The 12,933-nt window shown below is 45.1% G+C and overlaps 1 protein-coding gene across 1 annotated transcript in view; it reads left to right on the top strand.

Moving 5' to 3' along the window:
- LOC146867321 (transcription factor HES-5-like) overlaps positions 1-1,269 on the top strand; it is a 70,396-nt gene extending 69,127 nt beyond the window's left edge. Inside the window, exon 3 of the mRNA XM_085620936.1 lies at positions 1,055-1,269. Within this exon, the coding sequence (XP_085477062.1) occupies positions 1,055-1,269 (215 nt within the window). The remainder of the gene's footprint in view (positions 1-1,054) is intronic.
- Positions 1,270-12,933: the final 11,664 nt, after the last annotated feature.

The raw sequence follows: 12,933 nt of genomic DNA, 5'->3' as shown, positions 1-12,933 counted from the left end.
GAATAGTCTCAAGAGTGGAATTGGTGTCTTTTTGAGCAGCCTCAGGTGTAGGAGACACTTGCTTGGACCTTTTAATAGAAGCTTTAGAATCTTTGGCGTCTTTAGCATTTGGTGACAAGCCCATATTTGCAGCCATAGAGCCTAGAGCCACAACGGGAGCAAAATACCCCACTTCAGAAAAATGAAGGGAAGGAAAAAGCCAGTAGAAACTAGAAGCACAATATGCAAAACAGAGATGCGCAAAAAGTGGAAAGTGCACTGACAGCAATCAATCCAGGATAATAATAATGGCGGGCTTACATGACAAAGGAGAGAATGTCCATCACAAAAATACCATACCCTGCATATATCAAAAAGACGTCATCCGGAACCAAAAGTAAAAACCAAGAAGCAGGGTATCATAAATCATAGAGGCACCATATAAAGGCAATGAAGGCGCACTGAGGAGAGGAATGGAAGAATAAAATCCAAACTGCTCACACCGCAGGCAGCAATGTAAATGAGGAAAAAAAAAAAAAGAAATCCAAAATACACTTTATAAATCAAGAAATAGTCACCAGCGCCTGTTAATCCTTATTCCTGGCCAGGATATATGAAGAAAACGCCGTCGTGTTGTGGAGAACAGCCAGCTCCTTCAGTGAGGAAAAAAAGAAAAACAAAATGGCGGCCGCTCGTGAAAACACCGAGCGCTATCATAAAATGACATAAAGATAGTCACCGGTAGTGACAAAGAGCAGAAAAGACCCTCAGACAGTACACTCCATCTTCAAATGCATGAGGCCAGCTTTCAACAGGTATGGGGCACTTCGAAGCAGCATAAAAGCCTCCAACGGCCCTCGCTCGTCCCGGAGCTCAAGCGCAAACCGCCATCTCATAGCGGCGCGCAAGCCACGCCTCCACTTAAACTCGTGTTTTGAGAGTATCAGAACTACCTGTAAACCAATTGCAGCAACCAGAGGAAAGCAATCTAGAGAGCTTGAATTGAATTTTTTAATGTGTGTTCTCTTCCTGGTGTGAGACTGTACAATCATTATCCCCTCATCTCTCCCTGCAGCCGCGGCCTCCAGTGAGGGTTACTCCAGGTGCCTCCAGGACTCTCGGCACTTCCTCTCCCTCCCTGGAGCCCCCACAGAGACCCGGATGAAGCTGCTGCGGGCCCTCCATAGACCTCCAGTAGAGGCGGTGTGTCCTTCTCAGCCTCCGTCCGGTACCAGCAGCACCAAAGAGCCCGCACGGGACAGCCCCAGTGCCCCGTGGGGACCCTGGTAATGCGGGGAGCGCGGCCTGGACTTTTCTTCGGACTGAGGGAGAATATTCATTCTTGTGTCTGGAGCGCGCCCTGCTGTGCAGGGGGGGGGTTACTGCACTTCAAGGAGCGGAGTGAAGAGTGACAATATATCCTCACAGGATGGACAAAGTGAATATTATATGCTCACAGGATCGACAGTGAGTGAACATGTATCCCCATAGAAGGGACAGTGTGAATATTACATCCTCATAGGATAGACAGTCTATATATTATACCCTTGCAGGAGGGACAGTGTGTGAATGTGATATCTTCATGTTATGGCCAATGTGTGACTATTATATCCTCATAGGATGAAGAGGGTGACAATGCTATTTGCGCATAAAAAAGTGTGTGAATATTATATCCACACAGCAGGGTGAGCAGTGGATCGATTACATCCTTACAGGATGGACAATGAGTAAAATTATATCCATGTAGGATGGACAGTGTATGAATGTTTAATCCAAACACACGATGGACAGTGTGAATATTATATCCCTGTAGGATGGGCAGTGTATGAATGTTATATCCCAACAGGATGGGCAGTGCAGCTATTACATCCTTAGAGGATGGACATTGTGAATTTTATATCCGTTTAGGGTAAACGCTGGACGAATACTGTGTTGATTTCACAGTATATATTGTATGAACATAGATTCGTTGAGCAATGGATCTAGGTGTAATCATCTATAATGTAATACATTAATGAAGAGAATTAACTGAAGCAATTAATAGGATGTGCCTTCAGTTTCAGAATGTTTTAAACTGTTTATTTACAAGAAATTCATACGTCATGTAGAGTTCTTGCCTACAATAGGACCTAATTTTGTGAATTTTGATGCATATTTTAGAATACGTTATTCTCATTCCTGAGTTCTAGCGACGCTCTGGGATTTAACAATTTCACTTCATTTTAAGAAGTTGATTGACGTACAAATATGTTAATATCCTGAAAGGATGGATATCAGGCACCTGTGATTGTATAGATGAATGTGCCTGTGAGAATAATAGATGTGCTGTAATATGAGGGGTTCAGATTAGAGCCTTGTGCGCGCTCAGTGTGTGTTTACCTTCTGTGTTTCTATGAAGTTACAAATTACGTAATTATCATTCATTGGCTGAAGTGAGTGATGAGGGGCTCCGGGCCTCCCTTGTATCAATTTTGATATGTAGTATTTTCTATTGAAAATGAATCATAAAGTACTGTGTAGACAAAGTGTTTCTGTACTTTCAGAAATTCTGGATTGTCTCTGAAAATTGAATGTGATGTATTTTATACATTCCCCAAGAGGCACATTAATTGCCTTTTTACTATTAGTGAGAATATATCTGTATTTTCAATTGGACATTCATGAGTTAAAAGCCCTGCCTTCTGTGAAGGTAAAGTGTGTTTCTCTTCTTTGAGAGGTTTGTGTATTAACCCTGCAAAGTGTATGTGACGATGTGCACACATATTGTGTATTCTCCAAAGTGTAACATTTATTGTTGTTGATTGGAAGGGAGTAACAGTTATCGTTAGTGCCAAGTCTTCATTTTAGAAGCAGCCTTGGCTCTATTTGTGTGAGTTACACAATGCAGTGTTTCTCTTTTATAAAGAGATTCAATGTAGTGAACTCCCTGCCATGGATTTGTATATCAGTGACTGAGGTTTTTAATAACTCGTTTAAGATTAAATCTGATAGACCAAATCCTGGGATCTCCAGGGGGTTTTATGAGAAATGTAGAAGAGAGAGGGCCCTGTGGCTGCGACGACCTGTCTCCACAGGATACCTCTCATTTTCTTTTTATCTGCTCATATTATACTTATCCAAGGAGAAGGTTTTTAAAGACTTTACTCAGGAATACTGGCATTAAGCAGATCTGTGTTGCCTTGCTATTTCTAAAAATGTCCAAAGATGTTCTTACCCTCCATTGTGTTGTACATTTTTTAAGGATTGCATTTAAATTAAGAACCTCAAGAGGGATTTATAATAATTAGAATTGAGTGTGTTGTAACTTCTGATCATTGATAATTTTTACGGTGTTTTTAGAGTTTTTAGAGCTTTTAATATAGGAGGTGGAGTATAATGTTAGTGGAGATATCAATATAGGGAAGAAATTTTGATATGTTCAATTCTGTTTTAACATTGTGAATGCTTTTATGATTTATCTCAAAACGAATAAAGAAAAAAAAAAAGACTGAGTATGTACTACTTCCGGGTCTTCTACAATATTTGTAGGGCTGTGATTATCAGTGGGAACTCACTCAGTTACAGAATGAAACCCAGGATTTAGGTCCTGTGATGAAGACATTCACTTTGTTGGATGCAAGAATGTCTTGTGTTATCCTCTAGTCTCAGCTGTGACATTTCGGTGACATTGTGTATCTGTCACGTGATTCTTCACTGTTGCAACCTATTGACCTGTGAACATGATTAAATAAAGATGCAGATCTGAATAAAATGAAATGTTCTCTGTTTTCGATGTCTGAATTTTGCACTGAATAAATATGTTTCCCTTGCGGACTGCAAGGGGTGGGGACACTGTCAGCCATTTCTCTTAACCACAATTCGAACTGAAACAGTGACTTTGCAGCTGGCACAGGAACTGTCGAAAGGTGTGCCAATTGTGTTATTTCTGTCGGAATTATAAACAAGAATAATAAACTAAAGTTTTAGAAAGTAATCACTGGCGTCCAGATTACCATGGGGTCTAAACAGAGCACTCTGTAGTCAATATTTAAAACCTGTCCTTCTGTGAGGGCAGAGCTGCCCGGGACATTACACCTGAAGGCATGTGCAGGTGTGCTTCTAGGCACTAGAATGAAAGAGGGAGCCATGTCACGTAAATAGATCTCTATGACAAAATGTGAAATATGGCTTCACTCACTCTGTAGAGAGGGCGGGCTTAGACTTGTAGGTGTATAATGTGATAGAGAGAAAGTGTGTTTCACAAACTCTGGGCGGTCTCACACATACCTGCTCCTTTCCGTGCTACTCTGAACCCAGCTTTAAACACCATTAAGTTCTGGCACCAGAGGAGGAGGGGCAGTGAGGATGAACAGAGCTGCCAGAAGTGTGGGAGGCACAAGACATACAGAGGAGTTTGTCATAGGCAGTGGGCCCAGCGATATAGTGACGCAGCCATCTAGGAATAGGGACACAAAAACGACATTTTACAACAACAAATTCAGAGGAGTTTATTGCAGGTAATACTCACGTTAAAATATAAAGCAGAACCACCATCAATGAAAACATTATTAGGATCAGTTAACAAAAGTATTTATTACATAGTACAATCGAAAAGGTAACCATTTCCTCATTACGGTGTCCCATTGTCATGTGTCATTAACTAACCACTCAACCTACATGCGTTCTAATAAAAAATGAGTTTATTTCTGTGACAATTGATCACACTGCCCATAAGTATCAATTCCCTTGGGAGATGGTCGCCTTGGCTTACGCCTGCCCATCACTCATTTTCATCACCAGAACTGCATGAACAGAAACTGCCGGCAGCCCCATGCCCGAGATGCATTACCAGAGCTGTGTGAGTACAAAGTGCAGGCAGCCCAAGGGGTGAGGTGCATCATCAGAGCTGTGTGAATACAAAGTGCCGGCAACCCATGGGTGAGGTGCATCATCAGAGCTGAGTGAAAGGAAACTGCCGACAGCCACATGGGGGAGGAGCATCGTCAGAGCTGCGTGAATAGAAAGTGCCAGCAGCCCTGTGCCTGAGGTGCATCATCAGAGCTGTGTGAATACAAAGTGCCGGCAACCCATGGGTGAGGTGCATCATCAGAGCTGAGTGAAAGGAAACTGCCGACAGCCACATGGGGGAGGAGCATCGTCAGAGCTGCGTGAATAGAAAGTGCCGGCAGCCCTGTGCCTGAGGTGCATCGTCAGAGCTGTGTGAATACAAAGTGCCGACAGCCCCATGCCTGAGGTGCATCACCGGCGCTGTGTGAATACAAAGTGCTGGCATCCCTGTGCCCTAGGTGCATCATCAGAGATGTGTAAATACAAAGTGCCAGTAGCACCGTGGGTGAGGTGCATCGTCAGAGCTGTGTGAATACAAAGTGTCAGCAGACCAGTAGCTGAGGTGCATCACCAGCGCTGTGTGAATAATAAGTGCCGGCAGCCCCGTGCCTGAGGTGCATCATCAGAGCTGTGTGAATACAAAGTACCGGCAGCCCCGTGCCTGAGGTGCATCACCAGCGCTGTGTGAATACAAAGTGCAGGCAGCCCTGTGCCCAAGGTGCATCATCAGAGCTGTGTGAATACAAAGTGCCAGCAGCCCCATGCCCGAGGTGCATCATCAGAGCTGTGTGAATACGAAGCGCCGGCAGCCTGGGCCTGAGGTGCATCATCAGACCTGTGAGAATACAAAGTGCTGGCAGCCCCATGCCTGAGGTGCATCATAAGAGCTATGTGAATACAAAGTGCTGGCAGAACCATGCCCGAGGTGCATTATCACAGCTGAGTGAATACAAAGTGCCGGCAGCCCCATGCCTGAAGTGCATTACCAGTGCTGTGTGAATACACAGTGCCAGCAGCCCCGTGCCCGAGCTGCATCATCAGAGCTGTGTGAATACAAAGTGCTGGCAGCCCCGTGGGTGAGGTGCATCATCAGAGGTGTGTGAATACAAAGTGCTGGCAGCCCCGTGGGTGAGGTGAATCATCAGAGCTGTGTGAATACAAAGTGCTGGCACCCCCATTGGTGAGGTGCTGTAGGAAGGTGGAATCTGACTAATGGTTGCCCCCAACTTTTTGCCTGGTATTTGAGTGGTTTTTGACTAGTCTGGCTGGGATCTTGCTATCCAGGACCCCAGCCTATCTGCTTTCTCCCTAAAACTAATGTGAAGTACCCTAGGTACAAACTAATTGGATGCTGAGGATGCCCTGACAGTCCCTTGTAGATGGTACCCTAGGTACCCAGGGCATGGGTCCCTCAGTAGGCCTACCAGGGCTGCAGCACTTATTGTGCCACCCTGGGAGAGCCATACAAACTGACACCACCAGACCACTACTGTAGTCTGGGTACGGTGGTGCTAGCACCCCTTACAGGGATATAGGTACCCTATATCCCACCCCATTACAACACATATACTCTCATAGGTCACCCCTATAGCAGGCCTTGGTAATCCTACAAGGCAGGGTGCTGAGGTATGTGTGAGGGGGGACCCCTACATGAGTAGGGCCTCTCTGCAACCTTCGTAAAATCATTGCTGGGTTGTTTGTAGTGTAGCCATACCATACACTCTTAGCCGCATTATAAGTCTATCGCGGTAGCGTGATAACTTGAGAATGGCTACACAGAACCATATCGTGTTTGGTGTTTTTTTTGCTCATCCGCTGTCCTGTGCCAGACCTGATACTACTTTTGGTGGGTGTGCAAAGATGCCAACTTCTTAAAGCTTTAATGCTCTATTTAAAATACAGCCGTATTGTTTTTTGTGTGCAACATTATACATAATTGCCATTTTATAGGGTCACAAGGAAAAGGTTAACATTTTATGAAAATAAATAGGAAAACAAGTCCAAAATGAAGATTGAGCAGCTAATATTTCAGTTTTAGCTCCTGTGGGAGCTGCCAATGGGATGACTGTGGTAGAGTTGCTCTCTATGCCATCTTTGGACTTTACTGGCTTGACGATGGCTTCAGTTGGGCCCCAGTTGTCGATGCACGAGCACCACAAGCCGTTTATTTATTTTTTACAAGCATCTCACTACTCAGGGCCCACCATGCACAAACTAAAATGTGGGCTACAGCTGAGAAGGAGTTGGGATGCTATGGCTCTAAGAACCTACACCCGCAAGTTCACGCAGCACGAGCACGACAGCTCCCATTCTGAACGTGCAAGGAGATTCCCGAACTAAGTTGTGAATAAGTAAGACACAGGGAGAAGAAGATGGGGTTCAACAAGTCCATTTCACACACCTCATAAAACCGGGTTCAAGCAGTTGTCCGGGCTATTATCTTTTTGAAATCCTGCTCCATGGTTCCCGGAGGCTGTGGGCCGGTGTAGGTGGAGACAGAGGGCTTTCAGAGTGTTTTTCTTACTTAGATAGCCAATCAGATCATTCCCGGAGGTGAGCTGAAGGGCCGAGTGCAACCAGCCTCGCACTACTGCTTCTGTCACATGTAGAGCGTGCAGCCTGCAACAATGTGCGGACGTGGCCGGGAGGGAGAGACTGGTACCATTGGCTTAGTGCAGACTGTCCCCGTGGGCTTCTGATTTTGATACTTGGGGCCGGTTTTGCTGCAAAAAATTGCTCCCAAGCAACAAAACCAGCCTCCTGTGGAAGAAAAGGTCCCCAACCTTCCATCTTCCTGCAGAATCACCCGGTATCACCAGTCTGGCCCTTGCTAAAACCCTGGGTGCTGGTGACAAGCAGGCAGGCTTAACTTAGGAGACAGTTGTGTAAAGCATTTAAAAACATCATTACATTAGTAAATATGACACAACACAAAATAAAAATCCAACACTAATTTATAAACATAGGAAATATTTGTATATTTAAAATGACACCAAACCGGCAAAAAGCCAATGCAGGGAACCAGAGATATGATTTTTTAAAGAATAAACACTTTACAGTACTTAAGAACCAATATCCCCAAATTGGGACATCTGGTCGCGCTTGACCGGGACAAAGTCCTAGGTTGAGGCTGACTGTGATGGAGCATTGGCTGGATAAACTAAGTAGGAGGACTCTGTTAAAAGGTTACTTTCGCACTTAGAAACTTTTCTGGAGGATTTTCTCTCGAAGTCAATCGAGTCTTTCTAGGCTGGATTCGCAGCATCTTTGCCGGCTTAATTCTACGGGAGCCCCCAGTCAACTCCTTGACGTTTTGAGCTATGGAGCTTTCAGCAGGATGAACCTTAAATTCAGGCCAAGTCGCGGTGCGAGCTAGTCGGCTAACTCTCGCCATAAGGTTGGTCACTTATGGAGTTTTTTCCAAAAGTTGCTCCAAAATTTCAGGAACTTCTTCCTGAAATTCCTCTTGTGTGTTCAACGTGTCAAAAACACTAATCCAAGGTTCCAGAGTCTCTGGGTGGCTCCTTGGATGTTGAGACTACAGTTTCCAACATGCACCTGGCCAAATCCTTTAAATCCAGCTGAAGTTGCTCAGTTGTCTTCCTCTTGCCTTGCTAAAGATGATGCAGGTGAAGCTCTTTTAACCTGCTGCTTACAGTGAGTCCACTCCTTCTCTTTTTGAAGCAAGGCAAGGGTTCCAACAGGGCAGTCCTTCTTCTTCTTGTAGTTTCAGACAGTAGCTCTGAGTTACTAGGCAGCTTTCACATATTTATCCAGTGTTTTGGGGGCAACAAGTAGGGGGCACCCCTGTCAAATGGGGTGCAGGGCAGCACCCAAAAGCATGACCTCTTCCTCTAAAGTGTGGTATACTGTTGTCCCACTAAGCACTGCACTTTCAAATTCAAAATGGAGAGTTTGTCACCATGGAGTGAAGACATGGCTAAGCCAACCTACTGGTGTTGCTCATTTATCTTAACACTCCCCCTTCCAGACATTCTGCCAATTCTATTCCTGAGGGCCCCATCTGGCTGGGGGGTACAGGGTGAGGGGGTAGGCCTGGATTGCATTCTTGCCACCAACTTCCTGGCCTGTTCTGTGCACCTGCAGACCTCCCCCACCAGATAACCTCTGCAGGTCGCTTATGACCTCGTCAAAGCAGTTTGGCTAAGCCTGTTATGGGTTGGCCAATCAGGAGAGGCTACTATAAGGCTGGATTTTGGCTTAGAGAAAATAAAGTTTCATAACCTTTTTTCTGTACTAGTTATGATAAATTAAACCATGGTAAGTTGTTCGATTTATCCTTACCAAAATGTTATATCCTTGAAATAAGGCTTTACCTCCCTTCTATCAGTTACACTTTATTAAAGTATTCCCATGTTAGCCTATGGAGCTAAAAGGCTACATTGGGAAAAATGAAATTGGTTGTTTATTTCTTCACCAGGGCATATAAAACATCTTTTAAAATGTCCCTGATTGTTTTTACAAGGCACGCTACCCTGGGGACACCTAGGGTAGACCTCAGGGGTGACTTACATGTCAAAATAATGTTGTTTTATACTTTCGTAGTACCTTTAAATCCAAAGTTGAATTTTCATATAATTTCAGCTTAAAGCAGCTTGCAAAGAAGGGCTGACATTAAAATAAAAAGCAAAAAGAACAGATGATGGACAGAATGCTGAACAATGCAAACATTCACTCTCAGTCAACAGATCTTTGCTTAATCCATCATTGTTTTGCCCCAGTTTGGACCCAGCCTTATGCAAATCAGTCTTGAACCTGCTCCTCATGGGAACAGTCCAGCCCGAACTGCCAAGCCAGGTCCTCTCTGGAGAAGAAACAAGCATCCTGACACTGGTTTCAGGGTATCACCAATCATCAGCTAGGCTAGCTTGAATCAAGTGGAGAAGTTAGCACTGGACCCATGTCTGGGCATACCCTTACCACTTAGGTTGACAAAAGCAAAAAGAACAGGTAATGGACGGAATGCTGAACAATGCAAACATTCACCCCAGTCAAATGGTCTGGGTTTAATCCGGCGTGACTTTTAAAAATGACAGCAGGCTACACAGCAGTGCACACTTGAGTGCTGGAGATCTGCTGGGCCTCTAAATATACATGCCCTATCATACACTAGAGACTCACAGGTAGGTAGTAAGTGCCAATTGCAATTATACCTAATTACCATATACCTTTTTAATCCGAGCACTGGGCCAAGTTAGCAGAGCCCAAGGCGCAGTCAGAGTCAGTTACCACCAGTAGCAGTCAAAAATGGGGGTAATCATGGCAAAAAGGGTGACTTTCTCACATTTCCTTAGGTGCCTGCTGAGATGGGGCTGAAAAGCCACAGCTAGCCACCTTATAAAAAAAACATGCATTCTGCTGGATGAAACAGGACGTCGCCTAGATCACATTTTGGGGTGTTTAGTGTTGCAGGCACAAGGCCCAGTCACACAAGTGTGCTACCATTTTTATGAGGAGACATGTGGCAATACTGCATAGTAGAACATTTTCTATTACCAATTGAATATATCTGCGCTTGTGCCTTTCAAAAGTAGACAAGTGTGTATCACAGAAGACATTTTACAAATGCCCTCTAAAACACATGCCAGTATAGGTGTCAATAAACTCAGAGATGTGTAAACAAACACTCCTCCCAAACTCAGCATCTGGTGTACATTTGAGAAATATTGAGTTTTTCTTCAGAACCTTTTTCTATGTGTTACAATTTTGCCATATGAATTGCTGTATAGTCGATCCACAATGTAAAACCATTGTACGGTGCAGCTCGGCTGTTGCCTCTGAGTACCCCAGGTTCTTGGAGAACCTACAAGTCCTATATGTCGCCAAGACTAGAAGGGTCGAGCGGTCACAATGGTATATTGCTTTGGAAAATGTGCCATAGTAAGAAGAAGTTACAAATGAAAACATAGGCACAAATTTCTGTTTTTTTAACTCAATTTCAATATTTTTTAATTTTAGCTGTTAGTTTTTATAGGAAAACCATGTAGGATCCACACAAATGACCACTTGTTGAATTAACAATTTTGATTAGTTTTCAGAAATATATGGCTTTCCAGGATCCACCATGGGTTTCACACTCATTTCCACCACAAACCGGAAGGAGGTGGAAAGCACAAAAATAGGAAAAATGGGCCCAGTAAAATGCTGAAACTGCGTTAAAAAATGTGGTTTTCTAAATCAAGTCTGCCAGTTCCTGAAAGCTGGGAGGGTGGTGAGTTTTGCACCATAAACCTTTTGCTGATGCCATTTCCAGGAAAATAAACAAACTCTTTCCTCTGCAGCACACCCCCACCCTCCAAGAAACAACATTTTGCCATATTTTGACAAATTTCTCAGTCCCCTCCATGGAAATCCCCAAAGCCTGAGTACCTTTAGAATCCCCAGGATGATGGAAAAATGGGGCAAATTTGGTGTGCATGCCTTATGTGGAAAAAAAAGTTATGGAGCCCTAAGAGTGAACTACCCCAAATAGCCAAAAAAAGACTCAGCACTGGGGGTGTCCAGCAGCTAAGGGGTTAACACCATTTATGTAGAGCTCTATCCTGAGGGGAGTCTTGGCTCTACTCCCACCCACCCTCCGTGTGTGTTGCAGGTAACCACCTCTCTATCCCCCACCCTCTCGAGCTCTGTCAGCAGTCACCTGCAGCAAGAGGCAGGTGAGGTGCGGGGCAGAGGTTGATCCTCTCTCGGCTCCAAGCCCCTGCGCCCCCACCAGCCGCCCCTCACATGTATCCTGGACCCGTGGTCTGCTTGAAGGACTGTGCTTCTGAGGCTGGGCCTGAAGATTCTCGGAGGTTCCCACACTGTCGTCCATTCATCCCTTTCAGAGGGTACAATAGAAGCGTGTCACAGCAGAGGCCTCCGGCTCCAGGGAATCCGACCCTCCCCTGGGTTAATCTGCAGCCGCCATCTGGGTAGCGGCCTGTGGCAGCGGTGAGGCCTCAATGGCTGGTCCTGTCCGGACCCGAGAACTGGGACAGGATATTACTACCGGAGGGGCTGGCACTGGGGCTATTTAATGTCACACTGGGGTATAAGCAACCACAAAAACCCCCAGGGCTCCAAAATATTAAAAACGGGAATTTAAAAAACACAGTTCCATGGTTCAGTCTTCAGATACTTTAGCAAAGTGACGACGGGTGCGGAAAATCTCTAAATCCCAAATTAGAAATGGAGACATTACACAAAAAGGTGTTTGTTTACACGTTCGGATCACACCTGGGGGTGCACGTGAGGCTTTGTAGCAAAAGAACCAAGGCACGTGGGGAGGGGAACCCAGTCGGAAGGCCAACAAAATATGATTCTCATTATTTCACAAACAATGTAAGAGGTGATTGCCATGGACCAGACAAGGAGCTGCTACACTACATCCCCGAAAAATACACCACATCAATGCAGTGCTTTACCTACCTGTCTGAATCTAGTGCTGCGGCAAGTGCGGGCGCTTTCAGCACTGGACAGCTCCAAGCAGGTGCCGGTGCAATGCGGGTGTTACCCACGTCATTGACTGACGCATGGTTTACTTTACCTCACGCTCAGACTACGCTGAACATTGAACTTTCCTTTCCAGCCACGGGGGGAGTCAAATTCAAGTTTTGAAAGCGGGGTTTCGTTTCCTTTGACTAAACCTGAATGATTGTTGGTAAATATTTTACAAAACAGAAAAGCATTCCCCCTGCTTGCTATAGCGCACATCGATAACAATGAATAGAAATAAACTTTCACTAAACTAAAAAAAAAAATGATGGGCATTAATGAGTTCCCTTATGGGACCGCTCATTCATGCTTTTTCAGCGCTGCGGACACACCCGCCCGTATTTAATGCTATTGACACTGTTTAGCTCCTGGCAGATGTCAGGGCTCATATCACTTTAGTCACTAGTGGGCAGCTCTTTCCCACACGCTGATCCTTTGTGTCCGGGTCCCAGATGCCCCCCCCCCCCCCATCTTCTAATGTGCCACACTTCTATTGTACTTACTCCCTGCTGCTCTCTGATTGGCTGCTGAGTGTGGGAACCTCTCTCCAGCCCCAGACCCACACATTACCCTGCAGGCGGAGGGGGATAAATAGGGCAGGAGGGAGCGAGCTCTTCAGACACCGATCAC

Source organism: Triturus cristatus, chromosome 1_2 (genome assembly GCF_964204655.1).
Source record: "Triturus cristatus chromosome 1_2, aTriCri1.1, whole genome shotgun sequence".
NCBI classification, from domain to species: domain Eukaryota; kingdom Metazoa; phylum Chordata; class Amphibia; order Caudata; family Salamandridae; genus Triturus; species Triturus cristatus.
This window is presented reverse-complemented; position numbering and strand designations above follow the sequence as displayed.